This window comes from Cnephaeus nilssonii (assembly GCF_951640355.1).
Source record: "Cnephaeus nilssonii genome assembly, chromosome: 13".
NCBI lineage: Eukaryota > Metazoa > Chordata > Mammalia > Chiroptera > Vespertilionidae > Cnephaeus > Cnephaeus nilssonii.
Window position 1 is genome coordinate 81003094 of NC_137084.1, and position 27562 is coordinate 81030655.

At 60.4% G+C, this 27562-nt stretch overlaps 1 protein-coding gene across 1 annotated transcript in view; it reads right to left on the minus strand.

The window, feature by feature from the left end:
• DSCAML1 (DS cell adhesion molecule like 1) overlaps nucleotides 1-27562 on the minus strand; it is a gene marked incomplete at its 3' end in the record, with an annotated part of 336958 nt that overhangs the window by 39107 nt on the left and 270289 nt on the right. The window contains exons 12-15 of the mRNA XM_079788952.1: nucleotides 13564-13763; nucleotides 12878-12974; nucleotides 10189-10317; nucleotides 470-637 (exon numbers count right to left, since the gene is read on the minus strand). Coding sequence (XP_079645078.1) covers nucleotides 470-637; nucleotides 10189-10317; nucleotides 12878-12974; nucleotides 13564-13763 — 594 coding nt within the window. The remainder of the gene's footprint in view (nucleotides 1-469; nucleotides 638-10188; nucleotides 10318-12877; nucleotides 12975-13563; nucleotides 13764-27562) is intronic.

The window sequence follows — 27562 nt, forward strand, 5'->3', positions numbered from 1 at the left end:
CTATCTCTTTCATCTCTCTCTATATCATCTCTATCTCTATCTTACCTATCTCTATCATCTCTATCTCTATCTCTATCTCTATCTCTATCTCTATCTCCATCTAGAGAGAATATATAGCAACAGAGATCTTGTTTAAAATTTCAGGAAAACCTCATGACAAAGGTCACGGAAAATAATTCAGGGCACTGGTACCCCACCCTTTGCAGATCTGGCACATCTGTCCTTCCCGTACAGGCCGGGGCTGGGGCACAGGGCAGAACCATGGACAACTCCCAGAAGCCCAGCACGGAGCACCCCACCTGGAACAGGCCAAGCAGATGAAGCGGGGGCGGACGTGAACAAATACCTTGGGATCTCCCTCCCCTCTTCCCTCTTCTAACTGCCAGCCCGCCGCCCATGGACAGGGTGGGTGTGGGCCCCGGGAGGCCCTGACCCCAAGGCCAGGCACCGGGCAGGGCGAGGGGCTCACCGGCCTCCTCGGTGCTGACGGTGAGCCCTTTGCTGGGCTCGCTGCGGCCGATCTTGTTGAAGGAGTACATGCGGATGCTGTACACGGACGCCGGGTGCAGGTCCACGATGTTGGCCTGGTTGATGGTGGGGGAGATGTTGCGCGTGGACTGCTTGAAGTCCCAGGAGTCTGTGGAGAGGACGCTCGTTTCCAACCACAGCCGGGCAGGCGCCAAAGCCCCTCCCAGCCTCGAGCACCAACACACCCGATCTCGAGTGAGATGCCCAGGAGGGCCGGCTCCCAGGGCTGCAGCGCGAGGGCACAGCCGTACCTTTCCGGAGAGGAAGGGTCTGCTCCATGAGGCCCAGAGAGACCCAGGAGCGCCCGAGCATGCGCGCAGCAATGCACCCATAGAGGTCGAAACCCAACTCTCCTCGGCCCTGGGCTGGCTTCCCGACTCAAACCTCAGACAGGGTCAGACAGGACGCTTCCGGGGGTCCTCCCAGGACCACCGCCTGCTGCTGTCTCCAAGGCCTGGCTGGGCGGGCCTTCTTCTCGTCTCTCACAGCACACAGCGGCCTGTCTGAACTGGGAGCGCCCCATCGCCAGTAGTCCCCCTTCGAGGGGGAAGCCACGCATCCCCCGCCCTCTCTGTGTGTGCCTGCGAACTTCCTGCCCGTGTGCACTCTGTGGGGTGGTGTTGGGTGTGACCTGGTCTGACAGGGGACAGACCTGGTGCCAGGGTGCCAGTCCAACCTCACCTCTTTCTCCCCAGCAGGACAATGGCCTCAGAGTCTTTAGGGTCAGGCCAGCAAGAGGATTGGCATGTCCCTGATTTACCTGCGGGCACCGGCAGCCCATGCCAGGGCGAACGTTCAGCAAAACTGTGGCGCGTGAAAAATACCAGGTGACTGCCAGGGCGCAGGGACAGTGTGCCTGCATCTCAAGAGGAAGGCAGTCATCTTTTTTTTTAACAAAATATCTTTTTATTGATTTCAGAGATGAAGGGAGAGGGAGAGAGAGCGAAACATCAGTGATGAGAGAGAAGCACTGACCCGCTGCCTCCTGCATGCCCCCCCACTGGGGACTGAGCCCAGAACCCCAGCATGTGCCCTGACTGGGAATCAAACTGTGACCTGGTTCAACCCCTGAGCCACGCCGGCCGGGCTGCAGGCATTCCTTCAACGTGTTTTTGCTGTGCACCTCCTCGGGGGATCCAGAGAAAAGTGGGAAGGAGTTGCAGTTACAGCGATGCCCAAGTGAGGACCCCCAACCTGGGATTCATAACCAGACTCCTTTATTGGCACTTCACTTTGAAAAGCACAGAAGGCAAAGCGCAAGCTGATAGGAGGCGTTAAGCGTCTTCCCAGCCTAGTTTCCAGGCCTTTTAAACCCACAGTAGAGGCTCCTGGAAATTCTCAGTAGAAAAGATTACATCGTATTCACCACAGCTTAACCCCCACACCAGAAAAGAATTCTAGAACGCGTTTTAGAGGGTTTTTGAGCGAACACCTGCTAAATCAGGAGCGCCGTTCACCAGAAGAAGCTGTTCTTCCAGATTCTGGTTCACTGAGGTCTTCATGTTTTCACTCCTCTCAACTGTGCAGGCTCAGCACCTGTGCGGGCATCGCCCAGCGCCCCATCGGCAGCTTTGCATTTAATTCTTTGGTCTCATGAGCCCAAAAAGTCACACGTGTCAGGCTGCGGATGCTCAGACACAGTCTGTCCTTATCTTTCAACCTCCCCTCCCCCAGCAGGAGAGGCGCTCTGTGGCTCGCAGGTTAAGCCAGAATTGCACGTATGCAGGCTGTGACCTGCTGTGGGCGCCTCTTGGTTTGGGAGGGATGGGCCAGCGAAACGGAGCAGGTGCTCGCTCCTCTCTGAGGCACCTGGGAGCGGGTGCCAGCTCACACATCTTACTTGATCTGCCGTGTCTGCGTGGGGAGCTGACCGTGAGTCAGTGTACGCATGTTCGATGAGTGTAGGCAGAGGGGGGCCCACACGATGTGTTTGAACACAACGGGGCTAGGGGAACAAGGTGCTAATATTTGCCAGCCCCTGCGATGTGCCAGGTGTGCACGGGGCAATGTAAACAGTCACCATTTACTCCTCACCATTCACTGACATGAACGCCATAAATCCACAGCAAGGGGACCCTCAGGCACCTCGCCGGGTTACCACCTGGCCTCCCAGGTGTGTGCCCCCTCCATCTGGTCCCTTGGGTTCCCCAGTGAAACACCCTCTGGCTTTTCTCTCCTCTCTTGGGCCATTTCTTTGCTGTCTGCTTTGCAGGTGCATCTCCCCTCCACTCCCACTAATGAATGGTTAGTTCTGACAGGCTCCATCCTGTACCCACTGTCTCTCACTCCATATGCTTTACCTACCCATGACCCCATGCCCACCTATACACAGATAACTCACAGATTCCATCCAGCCCAGATCTCCCCTTTGAACTCCAGACCCTACAGCTCACACTCAACATGTCCACGACAGAAGTCTTGACCATGCACCCTGCAAACCCACCACCTCCTGGATTCCCTGACTCATGTTGTGCCAGAAACTTAGGTGTTATTCTGTTTTTAAAAATATAGTTTTATTGATTTCAGAGAGGAAGGGAGAGAGAGAGAGAGAGAGAGAGAGAGAGAGAGAGAGAGAGAGAAACAGAAACATCAATGATGAGAGAGAATCATTGATTGGCTGCCTCCTGCATGTTCCCTACTGGGGATCACATGCCTGCAACCTGGGCATGTGACCTTGACCAGAATTGAACCCGGGACCCTTCAGTCCGCAGGCCGATGCTCTATCCACTGAGTCAAACCAGCTGTCTTAGGTGTTATTCTAGATGCTTCTCTTTCTCTCCCTGCCTACCAAGTCCTATAGCTTTTGTGTCCCACGTAGCTCTTGGATCTCTTCACTTCTTTCCACCTCCACCCCTATCCCACTGTCACCTCTCACTTGGACCAGGGAAATGACATCCCAACTAGTTGCCTCCCAGAACCCACTGTGTGCCCCTCCCACCTGTTCTCCACACGGCAGCCTCATCACTCTACAAGGATGATTGGCACCTCTTACAGGCCACGCACTCTATCTTGGCATTGAGAATGGTTTTCCCAAAACAAATCTGCTACTACCACCCTCTTGCATAGAACTCTTCAATACATTTTCCTTGTCCTTAGGATAAATACAATATTTCTTTTTAAAAATATATTTTTTCATTTTAAAATTACAGTTGACCTACAATATTATATTAGTTTCAGGTGTATAACCCCATAATTAGACATTTATAACTTATGAAGTGATCACCTGATAAATCTAGTACCCATTTGACACCATATATATAGTTATTACAATGTTATTGATTCTATTCTTGTCTGGGAAGCTCTTTATTTTTCCTTCAATTTTAAGTGATAGCCTTGCTGGGTTAAGTAATCTTGGTTGTAGGTCCTTGCTTTTCACCACTTTGAATATTTCACACCAATCCCTTCTGGTTTGAGAAATCAGCTGGCAGTCTTGTGGGTGCTCCCTTGCAGGTAACAGGTTTTCCCTTGCTGCTTGTAAGATTCTCTTGTTGTCTTTAAGCTTTTGCATTTTAATTATGATGTGTCTTGGTATGGGCCTCTTTAGGTTCATCTTGTTTCAGAGTCTCTGTGCTTCCTGGACTTCACAAGGTTAGTAAAGTTTTCCATTATTACTTTTAGGTTTTCAATTTCTTGTTTTCACCTTATGACGCCTCCATGATGTGAATGTTGGTACACTTGAAGTTGTCCCAGGAGCTCCTTACACTATTGATTTTTTTTTCATTCACTATTGACATTTAAAAAAATTCTTTTTTCTTTTTGCTGTTCTGATTGGGTGTTTTCTGCTTTCTTTGTGTGCCAAATTGCTTCATCTACTCTGCTGTTGATTCCCTGTAACATATTCTTCATTTTATTTAATGTATATTTTTCATTTCTGACAGGTTCTTTTTAATGTTTTCTATCTCCATTTTTATCTTTCCTTCTGTTTGTTAAAGTTCTCACTAAGCTCCTCCACTCTTCCCCTAAGCTCATTGAGCATCCTTATAACCAGTGCTCTGAACTCTGCATCTGGTAGATTGCTAATTTCCATTTTGTTTAGTTCTTTTTCTGGACTTTTGTTCTGTTCTTTCATTTGGGACATGTGTCTTTGTCTCCTCATTTTGGCAGCCTCTCTGTGTTTGTTCCTGTGTGTTAGGTAGAGCTGCTACCTCTCCTGGGCTTGGTAGAGAGGCCTTGTGTAGTAGGTGTTCTGTATGGCCAATGGCACAGCCTCCCTTGTCACATGGGTGTTTCAGGTGCACCCCTGTGGGCTCTGTGCACCCTCCTGATGTAGTTGGGCCTTGATTGCTGTTGGTACATTAATGGGAGGGATTTACCCCAAGACTGATAGGCTGCAAGGATGAGCTGTGACCACTGTGGGGGATCAGCTGTGCAGGGGACAACCCCGTGGGAGGAGAACTCACTTCAGTTTGGGGCTCAGGTGCTTCCTGAGTCCACCCCTTGAGAGTGTCCCTGTGGAGGTGGTTGGGTGGTGCTTCAGCATGGTCTGAAGATGTCCGCTGGGTGCACTGGCTCTGGGGCCTCCTGGGAGGTGCAGACAAAGGTCAGCACTGCCTGTGCCCTGTCCGGGGCCACCTGGCATGAGTTATAGAGAGATCTGCAGATGGCTGTTACTTGTGCTGGACTTTGATGTGCCCAGGAGAGGTGAACCAAGGCCTGCTGCCACTAGTGCCGGGCCTGGGCCCCTTGGCAGGTACAGGGCACACAGAAGCTGTATGCTAGTGTTTGAGAGATTTAGGAACACAGCAGCATGAGCCAAGACAGGTTGTTTGTATGGAAAAGCCCCTGAGAAGGGCTTGGGTGGGCCTGCATGTTGGGTGGGCGAGGCCTCTGGGAGTCACCAGGGCAGGTGAACAGTGTTAGCTAGGTTGATGGTGACTCAGATATGGCACCCACCTGCTGGCTCTGTGGGAGGCAGACTCAGAAAAGGAGCAATGGCCTCTGCCAGCACCTCTGTCTGGGAGAACGCTGCCCCTCCAGCTCTCGCCCTGATGCTGGACACTTCAGTTCTTCCCCGTATGTCCCTGGTGCCTTTCAAGGTGCTGCTTCAGCGCTGGAGCTCAGAGGGAGTCAGTCAGAATAAGTCTGTGTCTGGGCCCTTTAAGAGGAACTGCCTGGGCACCAGCAGCCTCTGTGCCACTCAGCCACAATTCCCACTGGATTTTACAGCCAGAAGTTATGGGACTTCTCTTCCCAGTTCTGGAACCCCGGGCTGGGGGTCTGGTGTTGGCCTGGGACCCTGGGTCCTCAGAGTGACCTCTGCAGCTGAGATATTCTTCCTGTTTTTAACCGTCACTTGTGGTTGTGGGACAATCATCTCAATGTGGCCTCCTACCATCTCAATGTGGCTTCTTCTTCCTATCCTTAGTTGTAGGACTTCTGTTCAGCTAGATTTTAGGTGGTTATGAATGATGGTGGGTCTGGTTTAGTTGCATTTTTGATGTGGTTGTGGGAGGTTTCTATCCCTGCATTTACCTATGCCGCCATCTGGACTGGAAGCGCCAGACAACATTTTAAACATGACCCAGGCCCTGCAACATCTGGCTTGGCCCCCGCGTTTCAGCTTCATCTTCATCGCTCTCCTCTGCACGCCCCCAGCACGCAGAGCCCCTTTCCTGGCCGGTCTTTTCGGAGGCTCCACTGCGAGCCCAAGGGACGCTGAGCTCCCTGAAGAGTCATGTCTAACACTTAGCACGCCCGCCAGCCTGGCAGGTGCGGGTACTTAAGCCGTTGCTGGCTTTGGGTCAGAGCCTCTTTTTCGTCCTTTACTTTGGCTTGGGCTTCCTCTACATTTGTAGTCACAGTAAATACCCTGCCTTTCCTTCCCTTCCCTCGCTCAGCTGCCAATCATAGGAAGGTTGCGGGGCGGGGGAGCCCAGAGAGTGGCCCCCCATTTTTTCTGCTGTTGCCAGTCCTTTGCAGGTGGAGTTGACCTTGTGTTCCCAAATCATCTTTGATGTTGGCACAAAACAGCCCTCTCTGCACAACCCTTCCAGGCTAATGAGTCGAGTCAAATCTGGCGGCCTCGAGCCGATTTTCCAACCATGATCACTGCCATCTCTCTGACCCCGAGCAGCTGGAACCGGGGCCTGTTCTCCTCCCTGTCCTCTTCAGCTATCTCAGGGTGCTGCGTGGGCCTTGGTGAGTTCCATCTCTTTTACTATTCCCTTTCATTCGAGCCTGGCTTACCCAGATTAACATATTTCATTGAGGGCTCTCTCCCCCTTTCTTCATCAAAGGGTTTATGATGCAAAATATTCTTCCTGAAGAAATAAGGCAGTGGCTGGGGAGATGCCAGTGCCGTCTGCTCCGTGGGCTGCTGACTGGGAGGGGCACGGAGCCTTTGGTTTTGCAGGAGACGCAGTCACTGTGGAGGAGCATCCCGACAAAAGCCACATCTGGAGCATCGAGCGGCCTGCTCTTGGGAAACACGTCCATTCTGCATCTCTGATCTCCTCCTTGACCGCGTTCTGAGCCCGCGTGGCCATCTCTCCGCAGCTCCCAGGGGAGGTCCCTGGGCCTCAGCTGCTCACAGCCACCCAGCACCAGTCCCTCTCCCAGCCACACTCTAGCTCACACGGATGACACGTCACACAGGCCGGCTCACGTGTGGCCAATGGCCGGTGCCACGAGGCTGCCTGCTGGGCGTGGAGGCCGTCCTCAGAGAACCCGCCCCGGCTGCTTGTGCAGGGAACAGGGGCAAAATATGGCGCCTGCATCTTTAACCCTGCACAGTGCCACCTGGTAGATGTGTGTGGACGCTGCTGCCTATCATCCAGCATTCGTGTGGCATCACTCAGCTGCCCCGGCCAGGAGAGCCGGCGTGCGCGGTGGCTTAGGAGGGCGGGCGTGGGAGTCTCCCTGTCTCTCTGGGAGGATTAGCATGAGGGCCAGGCAGAGAACCTGGCAAAGGCCCAGGGGGGGCAAAGAAGGGTCGGGACAGGGGAAGGGAGAGGAGAGGCACAGGCTGGGGGCCGTGGAGGATTTAATGTGCCAGGCACTTCCACACCCGCTTATCCTTACGGCCCCAGGAGTGCGTGCTGCTGTCTGTGTGATGGACAGAGAGATGTCCCCGGACATGGGGTAGCTGCTGACGGTCACCCAGCTCTGACCTTGGTCAGCCTGTTCTGCTCTGATGGTGGGCCTTGTTCCACTGTTCACACGCAGGAAGGAGGTCGATGTAAACACACACACACACACACACACACACACACACACACACGCATGCATCTCCCTCCTCACTCTCGTAGCCCATCCGTTCCCTAGGAGACCTTCTCAGGTCCCATGTGATAGTTTGTGGTGTGTGATGTGGGATTGCGTGGCGCAGTGCGGTGGCTCTGGAAGCATGTGTGCACATGTGTGTGCAGTGTATGTCCTCATGCCAGCTGCACTGCATGCTCCCAGGGCGGCACTGTGTCTGCGATTTCCTTTTCTTTCCTACCACAGGGCTGTCACATGATCTGCGAGAGGTGCAGGCACTCGGTGCACGCTGCTGGCTGACAGACAGGCCTTCCAGCTGCAGGTCCCACAGACTGTCCGTGCGGTCTGTGACTCAGAACGGGGAGGGACTTGCATTCCTAAGGGTTTCCCACAGCCTGTGCGAGGGGTCTGCAGCTCTCAGGGCTCTCCGGCCAGGCGGCCCCGGCGTCCCACCTCCCCCGAGGAGCTCGCTGGGCTGCCGGCCTGCCTCCAGGGGTCCCTGTGGCTCTCCCGCATCCTTCTCCTAAAGGCCGGACAGAGGCCGTGGGCGTGGGGCGGTCTGGAGAGTCCCCCCCGAGGGTGGGGGACTGGCCGGCGCTGTGTTTCTCTACAGGTGCAAAGCCCCGTGCGAGGGAGAGTCTGAGGTTGCTTTCATGGCCTCGCCCTCCACTCTGCCCCCCTGCCCGGCGCCCCCCGCTCTGGGGTGGGCATGGCAAGTCCTCACCCCGCAGGGAGCGGAGGGGGCGAGGCCGTGCACACGCTCTGAGAGGGGCGTCTTCCCGCCACCTCCCGTGCTGCCGCCCAGTGCGGTGTTCTCAGCTTTGGGCTGCCCGGTGCTGCCCCAGGGAAGGTTTCCCAGTCACAGAGTGGGGGGGAGGGGAGCAGGCAGCAGGGGAGACGGCAGGGAGGCAGGTGCACAGCGCAGTGGGCGGGGCGGGGGGAGCGCCGGCCCTGGCACCACTGTCCACCGGCTGTGGGGGCAGACAGGGCGGCCGGGACGGCGTGCAGCGCCACAGAGACGTGGACCTCAGGCACAGCCGTCCCTTCCTGCCTGGCTTCTGGGCCTCAGAGTCCTGAGGAGTCGGGGGCACCGTGGCCCCCACCCCATGTCTCCGCGGAGGCCCTGCTGCTCATCACCTCCCAGCTCCCCCTTCCCACGGCGCCTGCTGCTCCAGCCCCCCTGGAGCCCCGCCGGTGCCAGGCTCTCACTGACCTCCCCAACGGAGGACAGGCTCAGCCGGAGCCCCCGCCCCAGCCTGGCCCCAGAGCACGACTGGTCTTCTTGCCCAGGAAGTGGCTCTGTGACCCTCGACCCCTCAGCTGGAAGGCCGCTCCCGACCTCGTCTAAGACCCACAGGAGGAGGCGGACTGGCAGGAAAGGAAGTGGGGAGGGCTGAGCGCCCAGGCTGCTGTTTTTAAACGATTTGAAAAGTGTACACAGCTACGGAGCAAATCCCAAAGGCACAAGGGGGTCCCGAACGAGAAGCTGCTTTCCTCTCGCTCCTGCCCAGGGGCCACCCAGGGGCCCTCACAGGTCAGACCCCCTCCCCGCCGCCCCTGCCCCGCTCCATTGCCCTTTCATCACGTGCCACCCTGAGAGAGTCACACAGACGTGAGCATCAACGCCTGCACCTCACCTTTGGCGTGGTTCACGTTCCAGGCCTCTTGTCCCTCTGGGGCCCCCTCTCCCGGACCATGCCCACCCCCCCCTGCCTGTTCCCCAGAGACCCAGGGCCACTGTCCGCTCCGCCCATCCGCCCACAGGGTCACAGTGGTGGGCAGCCTCGCAGGAGCTGGCTGCGCCTAGGGGAGGGGCCTGGGAGGGTTCCTCTTCCAGGGACTCCCACCCACCAACCACCCAACCCCGTGGTCGGCAAACTCATTAGCCAACAGAGCCGAATATCAACAGTACAACTATTGAAATTTCTTTTGAGAGCCAAATTTTTTAAACTTAAACTATATAGGTTGGTACATTGTTATTAACTTAATCAGGGTAAGTGGTATTTTGTGGAAGAGCCACACTCAAGGGGCCAAAGAACCGCATGTGGCTCGCGAGCCGCGGTTTGCCGACCACTGACCCACCGCATTCTCAGCAAGGAACAGCCGTCCAACTCCCTCCCAGTCACCGCATCGTCCCAAACCAGGACGGCTGGTGACCCGCCAGCCGCCATGTCTCTGACCCACAGCCCCGCCCAGGGCCTTTGACTTGCTTTAAATCGGACCACCCTGGGCTTCCCGGGGCAGCACTGGGAAGGAGGAGCTAGGACCCCTCCCCACGCTGTGGGCCTCCGTCTGCTCCCTGGGTTCCGAGTCCCACCAGGGTCCCTCCCCTTGGAAGCCATAGGGGCTGTGCACTGGTGCGTGCTGGCGTGCCCCCCTAGAGGGCAGCCCCGAGGCCCTGGCGCTGTCCCGGGGGCCCAGGCAGGGCAGCGGGCGGGGCCCTGGCGGCTCAGCACGGCGTACCTGACTTGTTCTTGTACTCGATGTCGAAGCCCGTGATGATGCTGTTTCCATCGAACCGCTGGGTCCAGCGCAGGTTCATGCTCCGGGCCTTCACCTCCCGGATCTCCAGCTCTGGGGGGTCGGGGGGCTCTGGGGCGTGGCAGGGCGAGGGCAGAGTGAGGATGGCAGCGGAGAGCTGGGCCTCCTGTCCATCCCAGGGACGCCCGGGGTTCTGCTGACCCGGGGGTTAGTGTCACCTGTAGTCTACCCAAGGGCCCTGGGACCCTGGGGTGTGGGCCAGGTGAGGCAGGGAGAGGCCTGGCACACGGTTCGGCCGGGGGATCCCCACTTCCTTTACTGGGTGGGGGCAGCCCCTTTGTAGGGACTCAGAGCTGATGGCCTGTGTGTCCCCCACGCTGAATTCCCAGCTGTTTCCAGCCTGACTCCCTTCCCGCAGGCCTCCAGGCGCCGCCCTTCTGCAAACCTTGCGCTGGAAGTGCGCCTGGGGAGCCCTTAGCGCCCACTCTGGGCAGGAGGGAGGGTGGGATGGCCTCCTCAGGGCCATTTCCTGTCACCCTCCACCGCCCTGGGGGTGGGCACTGCCCCTGCTCCATCGCCCTGTGGGGGTGGGCACTGCCCCTGCTCCATCGCCCTGTGGGGGTGGGCACTGCCCCTGCTCCATCCCCCTGTGGGGGTGGGCACTGCCCCTGCTCCATCGCCCTGTGGGGGTGGGCACTGCCCCTGCTCCATCGCCCTGTGGGTGGGCACTGCCCCTGCTCCATCCCCCTGTGCGGGTGGGCACTGCCCCTGCTCCATCACCCTGTGGGGGTGGGCACTGCCCCTGCTCCATCACCCTGTGGGTGGGCACTGCCCCTGCTCCATCACCCTGTGGGGGTGGGCACTGCCCCTGCTCCATCACCCTGTGGGGGGTGGGCACTGCCCCTGATCCATCACCCTGTGGGGGTGGGCACTGCCCTTGCTCCATCCCCCTGTGGGGGTGGGCACTGCCCCTGCTCCATCGCCCTGTGGGGGTGGGCACTGCCCCTGCTCCATCCCCCTGTGGGTGGGCACTGCCCCTGCTCCATCCCCCTGTGGGGGTGGGCACTGCCCCTGCTCCATCCCCCTGTGGGTGGGCACTGCCCCTGCTCCATCGCCCTGTGGGGGTGGGCACTGCCCCTGATCCATCACCCTGTGGGGGTGGGCACTGCCCCTGCTCCACCCCCTGTGGGTGGGCACTGCCCCTGCTCCATCGCCCTGTGGGGGTGGGCACTGCCCCTGCTCCATCGCCCTGTGGGGGTGGCCACTGCCCCTGCTCCATCGCCCTGTGGGTGGGCACGGCCCCTGCTCCATCGCCCTGTGGGGGTGGGCACTGCCCCTGCTCCATCGCCCTGTGGGGGTGGGCACTGCCCCTGCTCCATCGCCCTGTGGGGGTGGCCACTGCCCCTGCTCCATCGCCCTGTGGGGGTGGGCACTGCCCCTGCTCCATCGCCCTGTGGGGGTGGGCACTGCCCCTGCTCCATCGCCCTGTGGGGGTGGGCACTGCCCCTGCTCCATCGCCCTGTGGGGGTGGGCACTGCCCCTGCTCCATCGCCCTGTGGGGGTGGGCACTGCCCCTGCTCCATCGCCCTGTGGGGGTGGGCACTGCCCCTGCTCCATCGCCCTGTGGGGGTGGGCACTGCCCCTACTCATCGCCCTGTGGGGGTGGGCACTGCCCCTGCTCCGTCGCCCTGTGGGGGTGGCCACTACCCCTTCTCCATCGCCCTGTGGGTGGGCACTGCCCCTGCTCCATCGCCCTGTGGGTGGGCACTGCCCCTGCTCCATCGCCCTGTGGGGGTGGGCACTGCCCCTGCTCCATCGCCCTGTGGGGGTGGGCACTGCCCCTGCTCCGTCGCCCTGTGGGGGTGGCCACTACCCCTTCTCCATCGCCCTGTGGGTGGGCACTGCCCCTGCTCCATCGCCCTGTGGGTGGGCACTGCCCCTGCTCCATCGCCCTGTGGGTGGGCACTGCCCCTGCTCCATCGCCCTGTGGGGGTGGGCACTGCCCCTGCTCCATCGCCCTGTGGGTGGGCACTGCCCCTGCTCCATCGCCCTGTGGGTGGGCACTGCCCCTGCTCCATCGCCCTGTGGGGGTGGGCACTGCCCCTGCTCCATCGCCCTGTGGGGGTGGGCACTGCCCCTGCTCCATCGCCCTGTGGGGGTGGGCACTGCCCCTGCTCCATCGCCCTGTGGGGGTGGCCACTGCCCCTGCTCCATCGCCCTGTGGGTGGGCACTGCCCCTGCTCCATCGCCCTGTGGGTGGGCACTGCCCCTGCTCCATCGCCCTGTGGGGGTGGCCACTGCCCCTGCTCCATCGCCCTGTGGGTGGGCACTGCCCCTGCTCCATCGCCCTGTGGGTGGGCACTGCCCCTGCTCCATCGCCCTGTGGGTGGGCACTGCCCCTGCTCCATCGCCCTGTGGGTGGGCACTGCCCCTGCTCCATCACCCTGTGGGGGTGGCCACTGCCCCTGCTCCATCGCCCTGTGGGTGGGCACTGCCCCTGCTCCATCGCCCTGTGGGTGGGCACTGCCCCTGCTCCATCGCCCTGTGGGTGGGCACTGCCCCTGCTCCATCGCCCCGTGGGGGAGGCACTGCCCCTGCTCTTGAAGTGGAGTCAGCACAGGCACCTGGTCCCTGGGAAGGGCAGGGAGGGGATGTGGGGCAGGGGGGCTACCTTGCACCGTGAGCTGGATCAGGCCCCGGTCCTCCCCGTAGGAGTTGATGGCGTGGCAGCTGAAGAACACCGAGTCCCCACGGTCCGCGGGCTTGAGCTGGGAGGTCAGCAGAGGCAGGAGGAGGGGAGAGGGAGGGGATGGGCCTGGTTTAGAGCTGGTCTGCTGCAGAGGCTCCCTGCAGGGGAGGTCAGCATGGCCTCTTCTTCTGGGAGGGAGCCCTCTGGGTTTTGCCAAGGGCTCCTATTCCCAGACAGTCCCAAGGACGGACGTGGAGGGAGGGGTGGAGGGGCAGGAGGAAGGGAGGGTCCAGGGCCCAGGAGGGAGAATGGAGGTCCCAGGGCCAGGAGGGAGGGAGGGCCCAGGGCCCAGGAGGGAGAATGGAGGTCCCAGGGGTCCAAGAGGGAGGGAGGGCCCAGGGCCCAGGAGGGAGGGAGGGAGGCAGGGGCCCTGGATAAGGGGCAGGGCTGAGGGTTGCACACAGCTCCTGGCCGGGGCTGGGGAGGGAGATAGAGTGAGGCTCTAAGGCGCGGTGTCTAGATAGAGAAGTGAATAGCTAGGAAAAGGGAGGTAATTTTGGGGATGAGGGGAGGGACTCCCCAAACTTTCTATTTACCTCCATTGGATACAGCCGTGGGATCCCCACTTCCTGAGAGTCAGGGTCCCTGAGCCGGGCGTGGGTGCTCACCTTCAGCGTGGAGACGACCTCGTCGCCGCTGTCCTTGGTGGTGATGGCGTAGCGCATCACCCTGTCGGGGTCGATGACCGTGTCCCCCTTCTCCCAGCGGATGATGATGGGCCGCTCACCCCGCGCCGTGCAGTTCAGCTCCTTGGCGTGGCCCTTGATGGCGATGGTGGTGTTGGGGTGGGAGGTGATCATGGCCGGGACTGGGGAGGGAGAGGGCGAGGGAGGCTCCAGTGAGGGAGGCGAGGCTGGGGACCGGCAAGTCCCTCCCCCACTGCCCCTCCCCACGGAGCCCCTCAGCCCCAGGCGGAGGGTCTGATAATGGCCGAGGGGGGCTATAGGAAACCCCATCTGCCTGTCCCCTTTCTCCTTCCCCCACCCATGACTGGCAGCCTCTCTTTACCAGGGATTCTTCCATTCCATGGGCCCTGGTTCAGAGTGTTTTAAAATGCACACCATACCTACAATTACAGAGGAGACCAGATACACTGAAGTATGGCTATGAAATATTAAACCCTCAGAAGCACAGTTTTGAAATAGTATAGCGCACATCCACATGTGTGTTTATTACTGCTTATCAGATAGGCCTGGCGCTGGGTCACGCCAGCAGTCCTGTGACGTGATGGTAATGACATTTGAGGTGTCTGCACAGGGAATGCACACACTGGCCTGGGGTCCCACGGCCGTGGTGAGAGCAGATGGCAGAGGGAGCACCCCCAGGGAGGAGGGTGAGCGCCCCCTGGGACGGCACAGCTGACAGGCAGGATGCAGCCCCGCGGAGCTCAGGCTCCGGTGTGTCCGCAGGCCTGGCCCCGACTTCCTCACCACCTCCCCGGGCAGACGGCCTCTCAGAGCACAGGCCCCTGCGGACACTGTGGGAGAGCCCGTCCGTCACGCCGAAGGACACCAACTGGGAGGGCTGTGAGTGATGGCAAGAGTCAGACACTCCCGCCCAGCTGGTGTGGCTCAGTGGCTGAGCCTCGACCTATGAACCAGGAGGTCACGGTTCAATTCCCGGGCAGGGCACATGCCCGGGTTGCGGGCTCCATCCCCAGTGTGGGGCGGGCAGGAGCCAGCTGCTCCATGATTCTCTCTCGTCACTGATGTTTCTATCTCTCTCCTTCTCCCTGCCTCTCTGAAATCATTAAAAAAATATATAAAAAAGAGTCAGCCACTCCCCCACTCCACTGTGGAGGCCCCATACCGTGTCTGCAGAGCAGCGCCCGGCTCACCCAGCCCAGCACTGTCCTCACAGCCGGCTCCCTCGGGGCGCGAGTCCCTGCCCTCTGGGGCTGGCCCTTTCTGTACCTCCCAGTGTCCTCCCCTCGCTTCTCCTCTAGTTTTAGAGACCTACTCAGAAAACGGCCTCCCAGCAAACTGGCCAGCTCACCTGCCCCTAAGCGCTAAGCCTTTGGAGCAGGGAAGCCATGAGCCATGGTGGTGTGGCCGGGGATGCTAGGCGGTGGACGAGGCGTGGTCTGGAATGGTCTGGGGGAGACGGGGGCTCTGCTGCCCCTGAACTCACACCGAGTGGCCAGCCACCGCCTCCCCTCTGCCTTCTGTCCTGCGGGACTTGGTATGAAGGGCCCCGGCCCCTGCACCAGCAGCTCAGCCCCAGCTCATCAAATAATGAGGCAGATCCCTTTTATAATGCATGGCATTACACCAGGACAGACAATAAAACGCGAGAGACAAATAACGAGGCGCAAGTTATAATGAAGAAAAAGCCTGCAGTCACAGACATCCGGGTATGAATTATTGACTAAGGTTTTACACTCTCAAGGATGTGCGCAGGAATATTTTTCCATCAAAGATTTGCATAATTCACTCGGATAAACCTGGGTGGAATACAGAGTGAGCTTCTACATCAACACGGGATTTGCATTGCAGATGCCTCCGTTTTTCCTGGAGGATTGAAACGTGGGGGGCTGGGTGGGGGGAGAGGCAGCCGGGCTCTTTCTGCTCTTCCCCCCGTGAGGGGGCCCTCCCCCTGGGCAGGCAGAGCCCAGAGGTCTTCCTGGGGGAGGGGGCCTGATCCTGAGAGGCAAAGCCCCAGAGGAGCAGGGGGATGTTTATGCAGAGGTGTGTGTGTGTGTGTGTGTGTGTGTGTGTGTGTGTGTGAGAGAGAGAGAGAGAGAGAGAGAGAGAGAGAGAGAGAAAGAGAGAGAGAGAGAGAGAGAGAGAGAGAGAGAGAGGGAGAAGAGGGAGAGAGAGGGAGAGAGAGGGAGAGAGAGATGGGGGGAGAGAAGGAAGGGGGAAGGCGTGGGAGCTGGGTCTAGCCTCAGCACGGGTCCGAGCCCGAGGGTGGGAGGGGAGGGGCCGTCTTTCTGGAAGGAGGGCTCCAGGCTGTGCACGGAGTGGACGCTCAGGCACAGGCTGTCCCGCCCTGGAGGGGGCGCTGCACAGCCTGTGTGGCTGCTGTGAGTGATAAGGACACCCGCTGGCTGGATGAGGCCTGAGGCTTGGCCAGTGGAGCGGGGAGTGGGTTTCCGACTCCACGTGCCCCTAAGCGCCGTGCCTCTGAGCAGTTACAACCTGCACATCCTCGTATGCCAGTCCCACCCCAGGGAGCTTAGCTTCCCGGCCAGGTTTGTCCCAAGAGCAAGCATGGGGAGCCGAGACGTCCGGGTCCCGAGATCCTGGACAGGCCCAGAGCCCACGGGCCTGCCAGCCCAGGGGACAGCCACCCGGGCCTGCGGGGGTGCCCTCGCCCTCCTGCCCGCTGGCTGCTTGCTGGGGCCGGGAGCGCAGGCAGCACAGCCCGATGCTCCTCGCAGCCCCCAGTGCAGGCCGCCCAGCTCGAGGGGCTCGGGGCCAGAGGCTGGGGTCTGTTCATGTTTCTACCGGCTGCGTGGCCTTCGGCCCCGTGTACCTGCCGGCCCCAGCCTCGGGCTCACCGCCTGTGACTTGGAGACACGGCTGTCTGCCCTGAAGAGCTGTTGTGGGGCAAACGGGGTGCATACATGTCAAGTACCTGCCACGAAGCAGATCCGGGGAGAACGCTCCCCACCCAAGGCCCCACGTTCCTCTCTGCTCCCAGGAAAGCGTCAGTAAACACGTGCACAGGCGAGACCCTGTCTGCCAGGCTCTTCCCAGACCCAGAGCCCTGGAGCTGAGGACCGCAGCCACGTGTGGCCACTGGGCACCGGGAACGTGGCCGGACCAAGCGGAGCTGTGCTGCGAGCGAAAAGCCATGTGAGCCTTCAAAGCACGGGAGGAAAAGGCGTGCGCGATCTCCTCAATACCTTTCATATCGATTGCAGGCTAATATTTTAGGAATACCGAGTTACATGAAACGTACCCCTACAAGGCACCGCCCCCGTTCCTTTTTGCCTTTTGCGGGTTTGAATGACACGTACAGCTCGCATCTGGTTTCCATGGAATGGCCCCTCTTTTGCATCACCTACATGAACCTTCTTTTACAGGTGAAGCAACTGCGGCCCCGCGGTCACGGTGCTGGTGAGGGCCGGAGGGGAGAGGCGGCACTGCCCACGCAGCAGCCACCCTCGTGGCGGAAGGTGCGACCTCCCTGTCCCCAGGACTCATGGCTGTGACCACCCCCCCCCCCCCCCCGCCGTTACTCCTGCGCGTGGGCCGGGCTGGGCCCTCAGCTGGGTGTCAGGCAGCTGGAGTGTGACTGGGAGATGGGCAGACTTCACACCGTGCCACCAGGAGAGTGGCTGAAGCTGGCACGCGCCCCGTGCAGGGAGCGGGGAGCGCAGACCTGTTTGGCCTAAGGAGGGATTCCCTGGGAGCCTTTCTGTTTAGGGAAGGGCTGCGGGGGAGCAGCGAGCCCTGCACGGGAGGTGGAGGGCAGCGGCAGAGAGAAGATGCAAGGGAGAAAAAGCACACACCGGGGTCAGAGGCCTTGTCCTGGGCCCCCGGGGTCCGGACCCTGGAGCGAGGGGAAGCTGGTCTGGGGATCCAGCTCCTTGCTCTGGGAGGCGACTCTATGCTTCAGAGCACATTGCTCCTGGCATGCGGGGTCTTCAGCTCCCTGTCCCGGGCAGGTAGCAGAGATCCTGCCCCCTCTCCCCCCTGCCCCACAGCATTTCTGTCAACACCGGAGCAGAGAACTCTGCCACTGTGCCCCTCCTCCAGGCCCCGCTGGTGGGACCCCAGAGAAGGGGCCACGGCGCCCTCCTGTGCCCACACTGGTACAGATGGCCTTAATGAGGCAGCATGAGAGGCTGCCCCCTGCATCTGATCTCTTCCCCCACCCCAGGCCCCCGCCCGCCTTGGACTGCAAGGTCTCTCTGCTCCACCGAATTGCAGTAAAGAACATGACTGGACTCTCCCTGCACCAGACCTGGCTGTGCCCCAGGGCAGACCCCAAGAATTCCCTGGAGACACGTGCAGTCATCTGCAGGAGCACGTACACACACGTACACACACACACACACACGCATGCGCACGCACATGCACACACACACACCTGTACACACACACGGTGCCCTTTGATGGGGAACTTCCCATGAGCCGTGTGCTGGCAGTATTCTAGCACTCCACCTGAACCCACTCCTGCGAGGTGGGTCCTGCTAGTGTCCCTGGCCCCCAGCCTGGGTCTTGATGTCTTTCCTGACTTAGTTCCGTGGTCCACGCCTATGACGGGGCAGGTAACAAGCTGGATGCCTTGGCCTCTTGGTCATTGCTCAGTGATGCCCCCAACACCCAGGAGAAGTCAGTCTCGTTGTCCCCATTGTTCCACCACTTTTTCCAATGACGGCACCGAGGCTTCCAGGAGGCAATCCCTCCCTCGTTCCGCCCGCCCTGCTGTGGCTGCAGGGCGGCCGCCCTCACCATCTGTCCGTCTGCCACCGCACGCAGTCTCTGGCTCTGGGAAATGGAATTTGCTGTCAACAAAAAGCCGTGGCTTCTGTGGTGGGCAGTTCAGCAGCCCCTTCCAGGGGGGCGGTAGGGAGCAGCTTCAGGGGCAGTCAGAAGGGGGGCTGTGTGCACGGGGGGGGGGGGGGGGAGGGGGGCGGGTCCTGCATGACCAAGGCTGGCAGCAGCCACAGGCGACCCATCGCTCCCACAGGACAGGAGACTTGATGAGATGCGCATCTCCGCTTTCTTGCAGTGAGTCAATGAACAGCAGGGAAACTTAAGTTTTGCACAAAGAGGGGTGCCGGGAGCTTCTCTGGGGAATTGGGAACAGGGAGTGGCTGGGCTGAAGGGCGTCAGGGACACACACCCAGGGGCCAGCTGCCCTGGACGCATGGCTCCTTTCAGGATGGCCCTGTAGGTGGGAGGTCTGTGCGAGGACCTGGTGTCAGCTTGGACCAGTCATTCAGTTTACAGCCCCAGCGCCGGCGCCCGGCACGGCACCCCGCACGGAGCGGCCAAGTAGGGGCAAGCTCTGGGCGAGGCCAGAGGGGCTTCCCACGGGCCCCAGGGCCCTCCTCTGAGCCCAGGTCAGCGCTGTTGCCTCTCCGGCGGACACAGCCTCTCCGACCCGGCATGTCCTGCTGCAGGGCCCCGCCTCCTGTGGGACGTGAGACCCTGCAGAGGAGCCTCTCTGTGCAGGACTGAGCACGCATCTGTGGAAGGAAGGAAGGCTCTCGATGCCGGCCGCCTCTCCTGCCACCCCTGCCCATGCCCTGGGCCCGCCTGCCCTGGGCGCGGTCAGACTCGCTCCGGGGCAGGGCGAGCCTGGCTGGGCCTGCGGTGCTCGGGCCACCATCTGATGGTTCTGCAGGACCCCCGCCCCCCCATCGATCGGGTCTGTGGCAGACTCCGGAGAGGAGCAGGGCGTGGGCAGGGTGGAGTCCCCCCACCACCCCGCCCCCCCGCCCCCTTCGCTGGGGCTCCTGACACAGCCAAAGGGGAGGAAGCCGACTTCAGAAACAAGACCGTGCCAGGATCCGACGAAACTGGTACCGGATGTGAAATCCCTCACAAACTGGCCCGTGACCCCGAGGTCCTGCCAGACCAGCTGCTAGTTACGTTGTAACTTGACGTGAGGGGCTGACAGGATTTTAAACACCAGAGACACTCTGCTTCCTTGCTCGCCCCCAGGTTTGCAGATGGCGTCCCGGACCGCTCCACCCGCCATGGCGTATAAACGGGGCCCCTGCTTGGTGCTCCCTTGCTCCCCCAGCGCTCCCCTCTCTGGGGTCCCCCCTCAGAAGCTGGTGGACCCCGGAGAAGGGGCTGCTCCCTGTGGTTTACAGGGCACTGGACTTCCTTCGCGAGGAGCATCTGGTTAAGTGGCCGGGGGCTGTCAGCCCTACTGTGCGCTGAGGAAGCAGGTCAGAGAGGCGGCGGGGCCTTTAAAGTCACACAGCTGGTGAGCACAGGAGGGAGGCAGCTCTGAGTCCCCTTTCCCGGTGGAGTCTAGCCTCTTCTGCTGGTGGATGTCCCTCCCGTCCTGGGCTTGGTCCCAGGAGTGGGAAGCCGCGTGGGAATGACATCCATGGGTGGATCCCGGTGGGAGTGGGAAGGAGGCTGACACGGGGAGAAGGCTGGAGGGGGGAGCCAGGCCGGGGCAGGCGGGCTGGGGGCAGAGCAGGGGCGGGGGCGGCGAGCCAGTCCTCGTTCATCTCCCTCCCTCTCTCCCCACCTGGGGATGGAGCTCAGCTGTGTTTCCTGACAAGTCCCCTCGTCACCAGGGAGGGAAGATTCCGTTGTGAATGCCCCAGGGAGAGCAGCAGGGTAGGGGAGGAGGATGTGAGGGAGTAGGATGAGAATGCCGGCGGGTGGGAGGAGTGGGTGCTGCGCCCACAGGGAGAGCCATGCCCAGCCAGGAGGGAGCAGCTGGGCCCATCGTCACCTGACGGCATTGAGACTCCCATGTGCGTTCTCTCACGTGCATGAACTCACTCAGTCCTTACAGCGACCCGATCACGATTCCCACTTTACAAATGGGGAAACTGAGGCTTAGAGAAGGCAATTGCTCAAGTTCACACAGTCAGTGAGTAGCAGAGCCACGACTCAGCCCGGGTCTGTGGCTTTCCCCCCCGAGGTGATGCCGGGCAGAGAAGGCAGAGGGAGAGGAACAGGCACCAGGAAGGGGAGTCCCAAGAGGCCAGATTTTCTAAAGAGAAACCAGCCAAATGTGGGGGAAGAAGATTGGTCTGGAAACCGGGACACAGAGATGATGGATCTGCTCTTTACGGCGGTGGCCCGAGGGAGGGGTGGAGGTTCCCAGGCTCGGCTACACAGACGCATGACCCGGGGATTAAAAAACGTCTCACAGCACAGACCCCACCCCAGAGGCTCGGAGTTAATTGGCCCAGGACGGGGCCTGGGCACCATCATTCCTTAAGGGCACCCTAACCCAGGTGATTCCCGCTGTGGTCCGGGGCAGGACGGCAGGGCGGTCAACCCTCCCTAATAGATGCCTCTGGTCCTTCCTCTCGGCAGGGGGAGCCATCTCTAAGCCAGGGGGACTGGGAGAAGGGCAGGGCGTGGTGCGGGCCACATCCTCTTCAGGAGGCCCTGGGGGAGGCGGCTGGGGCGCCCAGGCCCACGGGCTTCTGCCTAGAAACGCTGTTCTCTGTGGCGGGCGGACAGCTGTCCGCTGCCCTTTCCTTGCTCTGGGACAGGCCCTTCCTGAGAGCCCTGCAAGCCAGCTCGGGGCCTCAGCTCCTTTCGTCTCTGAAAGGATCACGCGTGCCCAGTCTGCCCATTTAATGAGGGGCCCTCCTTACCGCCAGCCCGGCCCAGCCCGCTCCCTCCCTCCAAAGCTAGTGTCTCTGCTCCTGTTAAGGAGACCCCTGCTTGGCGGGGGGGCCAAGCTGCCACGGGGCCTGGCTGGCGTGCGGGGTGGCGGGCCTGGGGCGGGCGGGGGCATCTCTTTGCGCTCAGCCCTGGCAGCAGCTCCAGGCTTCCCCGGGAAGGACTGGGGTGGAGGAGCCGTCTGGTGTGTGTCTTTCTCTTCTTAAAGAGCCAGGGTCACGGCGTTGTTAATTTGATTGCACCCACTTCGGCTCCTTGTCTCCCCCGATTAGCCAAGCTCCACCTGAAGCAGGAGATTAATTCAAATTGCGTGGCAGCCGTCAGCCTTGGCTCTGAGCTGGCGGGGAGGTGCCTGGGGCTGAGGGCTCGTGGGACCCTGGCTGGCCACCACCCGTGCACGTGGACGGCAGCACTGGCACGCAGTGTGTGTGAGGGGTGCTGGTCCGGACGGGACCGTGGGACATGGGCTGCGTGTGCTGCGGCAAGGATCTCACCAGGCCTCGCTTTCTCTGCTATAAGGGTGTCCGTCAGTTCCTCACTTGGCTGCTCGCCGAGGAGTAGCTGAGCAGGAGGCGGGGGGCTTTTTAAGCGAGGCGGACCTGGCTCTCCCGCCTCTGGCCTGCACGCTCCCCAGTAGAAATGACAGTAAGAATAAGCCTCCCCTGGGGGGATGCTAATGATGTGCAGCCCCGGCTGGTGCTCTGAGGAGTGAGCACATTGAGTCCACCGGTCCGCGGCGGTGGGCGTGCTTTCATTCCTGTTTCAGAGGTGAGAGGACACTCAGCTCTCCACTGGCTGCCAGCGGAACCCTTTCAGGAACAGAAGGAGGCGAGCCGTCTTCTGTAGTTACTGGAAGGTACTAGAACTTGGCGAACTCTTTCTGCCGAGGTCTGGCTAGTAAATATTTCAGACTTTGCCGGCCGTAGGTCCGCATTGAAAACCCCCAGCTCTGCCCCTGTGGCTGGAGAGCATCCGCGGACAACAGGGCATGAAGGATGGGAGTGGCTGGGTTCCAGATGGCAGCTGGCCAGGCCCCGCCCCCAGCCATGTGCTGCGGGGAACTCGGGGCCCAGGAGGGGCTGGGTCCGGGGCTCCTGACCAGGAGGGGGTGTCAGAGAGGAGGCTGGTTGGATTCAGACAAGGGCAGCTGAGGGATGCTGGGAAGGAGAGCGTCTCAGTGTCTGAGTTCTGGGAAGCATAGCGTGTGGGCATAGAACACTGGCGTGGGGACTGCCGCAGACGCTGGGCTGCTGCGCCCCGGGGCCCGGGGCTGTGACGGGGTCTCTGTGGATGTGATTAGGATGTCTTATTGGTGCGCAGGGTGGGCCCTTGGCCCAATATGACCGGTGTCCTTACAAGGAGAGGGGAGACCCCACAAAGGGAGGATGGTATGAAGGCACAGCGAGAAGGCCGCGCGTGGTGGAGACGCCGAGAGTCGCTGGGAGCCTGAGGACAAGGGGCCCGGCTGCCCCGGAGCTGCCGAGCTCGGCCCTGCTGACACCGGGGATTGCTGGCCTCCCAGAGCCGGCAGAGAACGGGCTCTGTCCTCTAAGGCACCCGGTTGGCGGCTCCTTGCTGCGGTGGCCCTCGGACAGCAGCACCAGGTTCCAGCGTGTGACAGAGGTTGTCTGTGAGGAGTGCGCGGGAGGACAGGCCACAGCCTCTCCTCCGTGGAGCTGGGGGGCTGCCTAAGGTGGGGGGTCATATGGGCTCTGCTCTCTCCGCTCTGTGAGGAGCTCACCCCTTCCACTCCCAGCCCCACAGACAGGCTGGCCGTAGGCAAGGTGCACGAGTGTGCAGGGCCACCCCCTCCCCGGCCAGGGTAGGCGCTCGGCCGGCGCTCAGTCACCACTGAACAACAATGAGCAGCGGCAGGCAGGACCTGAGCCGCACCAACCGGAGACGTTTCCTGCAGAATCTTCATTTTGCCGGGTCTCGCATCTCTGGAGACATAAGAGGCCCAGATGGGAGCGACTTTGGAAGCCCTCGCCCACCCCAGCACCACCTCAGCAACCTGGGGCCCAGGGCCCAGGCGGTCCAGGGGGCTGGGGGCGGGCTGGGCGTGAGGACACCCACTCCACAGCAGCTGTCCCCAACGGCATGGGCCCTCAGGGCCTGAATTGTTCTATTCTGTCCTCACTTTCCCAACCAGGCAGCAGCTGTAAACGATACTGAGGTGCTCGGAGAAAACACATTTTGTAAATCAGGGCAGCGTCATGTGTGTGGGCAATCACATATACACACGCACACACGCACGCACACACACACACTCATGCACACTCACGCACACACACACTCACACTCGCACACACTCACACACTCACACACACTCATATACACACTCATGCACACACACACACACTCGCACACACACACTCACATACACTTACACACACACACACACACACACACACACACACACGCTCACAGGTTCCATGTGGCACTTCTCCGAGAACCAGCTCTGGAACCCACTCCCACCGGACCCCGGGCCCCTGCAGCTCCGGGTTGGTGTCTGATGTCAAGAGTCATGGGTCCCCGGAAAGACAATGCTTAGCTCCCAAGGCCGTGAGTACCTGCGGTCTCCTCCCCCGACGCCATTCACGCCTTTCCCAGCTCTGTGCCCTCGCCATGCTTCTTCCTCATCCTGGAATGGGTGACCTTTGCCCCTGTTGGTTCTTGTTGTCCGAATCCTTCTCATCCCTCAAGTCCCACTAGCGGCTGCTGCATTTGTGGAGCTTCTCTTGACATTCTCTTATTGGCCCCCAAGTGACCGTTGATTACGCCATCCGATTCGCTTTGCTCCACCTTGCTCATAGTGTTTAAAGGCACTCGCCGCCTTGTACATCTGAGTTGTTTGGGCGTATGTGTATCTCCTCTTCAAGATTCTAAATTCCCTGAGAACAGCAACTTCACTTTCCTCACCGCTAGATCTGCAGCACCTGGGACTGGCGGTGCTGCTTGTTGATACGTATTTGGTGCCAAGTACAGCACTGGCTGCTGTTAATGCCCTCCTTAGCCCTCACCGACGATGAGAGACTGTCAGGCGGAACCCGGGGCTTACAGAGACCGAGGTTCAGGACCCACGACTACCCAGGGCAGGGCTTGGATTTGAACCCAGGTCCCCCTGGTTCTAAAGTCCATGCTCTGGAGCCAGGGATACTATAGGCCTACTTAGTGAGCATGTGATACCCTGTCAGTTACGGTTGGAAACCCTGGGGTCACTGCGCAGACGTGCCCCACCAGAGGCCAATCACAGAAACTCAGTTTGACACTAGGGCGCCTTTTACAATGCATGTCTCTTTGACATCGTATTTCCTTTCTTATTTTCACGTGGCCAGAGTGGGGGCTGAGGCCAGGGTGCCTCCTGAGGTCCATTCAAGGTGCCGACTGACAAGGGAACTACCGGCCAACGCTCTCCCGCGTGTGGTGGGAACATCGAGGCCGGCCTTGCAATGGCAGGGCCTCCTGTGCTCGGCCCTGCACGTGGGCGAGGGGAGCGTGGAGGTGGGTTGTTGGGGATGGGCTGAGGGGTGTCTAGGAATGGCTTTCCCTGGCAACCCCGTTGGTGACTCACATGCGGGGTCCTGAAGATCCCTCCCCATCTCTCTCTGCCCTTTCAAGTCAGAGGTGGGGGGAGGGGGACAAGGCTCCGCAGGCCGGGGAGGATGTGCAGGGGGAGAGGCTTCGGGTGAAGTCCCTAGAGCAGGGGGCCTGTGCGAGTGCTGTGGCAGGCAGAATGGCAGTCCCCAGAGGCCAGGAGCCCACATGCCCGTCCCGCCAGCACTGCCACATTGTCACAGGAGCATCGCCGGCAGCAGGTGCGGTGTGGCCTCATTCAGGCTGCCAGAGAAGGCAGCCAGCCCCCAACCCCGGTCAGAGGCCTGGCCAGGCTCAGCCAGCACATGGCCTGCCCCCAGGCCTTGAAGCCTGGCCCTGCCTCCTCCACTTCTGCTGGCTTCGGGGTGGCCCAGAGGCCCCCAGCATGGCTGGGCCCTCACTGCGAAGAGGGGGGGCTGGAGTGGGAGGGGTGTTGGTGACAGAGCAAAGGTGTGAGGCAAGGCACCCATGGGCGCAGTCTGTGTGAGGGTTTGGAGCTCCCGATGTGCTGAGGGCGTGTGAGGCCCAGAGGGTCCTGCGAGGGGGGTGGGGAGCTGGGCGCAGAGGGACCCCGCGCCTCTGTGTAGTGTGAGTGAGGGGAGGGGAGCGGGAAAGCGTGCCTGGAGGGGCTTGGGAGCTGGAGCGGACACAGGAAGGGTGTGTGCGTCACTGTGGGAGGAAGAAAGGAAAAGGCAGGCCTTGAAATGAGGACAAGGGAGGAGGAGAGGGAGCGAGGTGCAGATTTGCCCCTAAGTGATAATTAGAGGGTCTGACGTTCCCTGGGGAAGAGGGGGCCAGAGATGAATACCTCTGTGAGGGTGAGCGTGTGTGAGTGTGTGTGCGTGTGAGTGTGTGCGTGTGTGTGTGATTGCCCACGCGCATGACGCTGCCCTGATTTACAAAATGTGTTTTCTCCGAGCACCTCAGCATCGTTTACAGCTGCTGCCTGGTTGGGAAAGTGAGGACAGAACAGAACAATTCAGGCCCTGAGGGCCCATGCCGTTGGGGACAGCTGCTGTGGACTGGGTGTCCTCATGCACAGCCCGCCCCCAGACCCCTAGACCGCCTGTGCCCTGGACCCCAGGTCCCCTCACCTCCGCAGAGAAACCACGGACCACAGAGCCATGACCATACCAGGTCAGTGGAAATCCCAAACTTGGAGAAAAGCAGCAAAGACCCTCCCCTCCCCAAAAGTCTGAGCATTTGGGCTCATCTCTCCTGCTGACAGTGGGAGATAAGGATCTCATACCGAGGAAGGTTCCAGAAGCATCTGTTACTCCGAGTCCTCACACAGCAGAATTAGCCAAGCTCTCCCTGGCCGAGGGGTGACGAGGATTGCCTGGTTTTATTAAGGACCAAGTGCTTCCTGATGGTGTGAGGGGAGTGGCTCCTGCTGCCCAGCCCCCAGCCCCCAGGTCCTAGCATCGATCCCCAGCATCCCCATCTGCTGAGCTGAGAGCGGGTTTGGGCAGGAGGGCGCCCTGGGAGAGGCGAACAGACACACGCACACCAGGCCCTGCTCCCAGCAGCCTTTCCCGCACCTACCCTGCGGGACTGCATTAAAAATAACAGAACTGGTGGCTACATCTTGGTTGGCCTCCTGGGTGCCAGGTACCACCTGGTTGCTTTACACATGCCATCGGAAAGAGCATGCCAGATAAGGGGCCCTTAGCATTCCTTCTGTATGTTGGGAAGACAAAGCACAGAGAGTCTGGCAAATTCCTCAAGGCCACAGGAGCCCAGATTCAAACGAGGTCAGTCAGATTCTAAAAGTCAGCCTATCCCAGAGTCCTCAATGACCTGTGGTCCATACCCTGACCTACAGCCAATGGGCACTGTCCTTACGGCAGGATTCCTGGTCCTTATGGCAGGATTCCTGGTCCTTATGGCAGGATTCCTGGTCCTTACGGCAGGATTCCTGGTCCTTATGGCAGGATTCCTGGGGCCTTACGGCAGGATTCCTGGTCCTTATGGCAGGATTCCTGGTCCTTATGGCAGGATTCCTGGGGCCTTATGGCAGGATTCCTGGTCCTTATGGCAGGATTCCTGGTCCTTATGGCAGGATTCCTGGGGCCTTATGGCAGGATTCCTGGTCCTTATGGCAGGATTCCTGGTCCTTACGGCAGGATTCCTGGTCCTTATGGCAGGATTCCTGGTCCTTATGGCAGGATTCCTGGTCCTTATGGCAGGATTCCTGGGGCCTTACGGCAGGATTCCTGGTCCTTATGGCAGGATTCCTGGTCCTTATGGCAGGATTCCTGGGGCCTTATGGCAGGATTCCTGGTCCTTATGGCAGGATTCCTGGTCCTTATGGCAGGATTCCTGGGGCCTTATGGCAGGATTCCTGGTCCTTATGGCAGGATTCCTGGTCCTTACGGCAGGATTCCTGGGGCCTTATGGCAGGATTCCTGGTGCTTATGGCAGGATTCCTGGTCCTTACGGCAGGATTCCTGGTCCTTACGGCAGGATTCCTGGGGCCTTATGGCAGGATTCCTGGTCCTTACGGCAGGATTCCTGGTCCTTATGGCAGGATTCCTGGTCCTTACGGCAGGATTCCTGGGGCCTTATGGCAGGATTCCTGGTCCTTATGGCAGGATTCCTGGTCCTTACGGCAGGATTCCTGGTCCTTACGGCAGGATTCCTGGGGCCTTATGGCAGGATTCCTGGGGCCTTATGGCAGGATTCCTGGTCCTTACGGCAGGATTCCTGGTCCTTATGGCAGGAT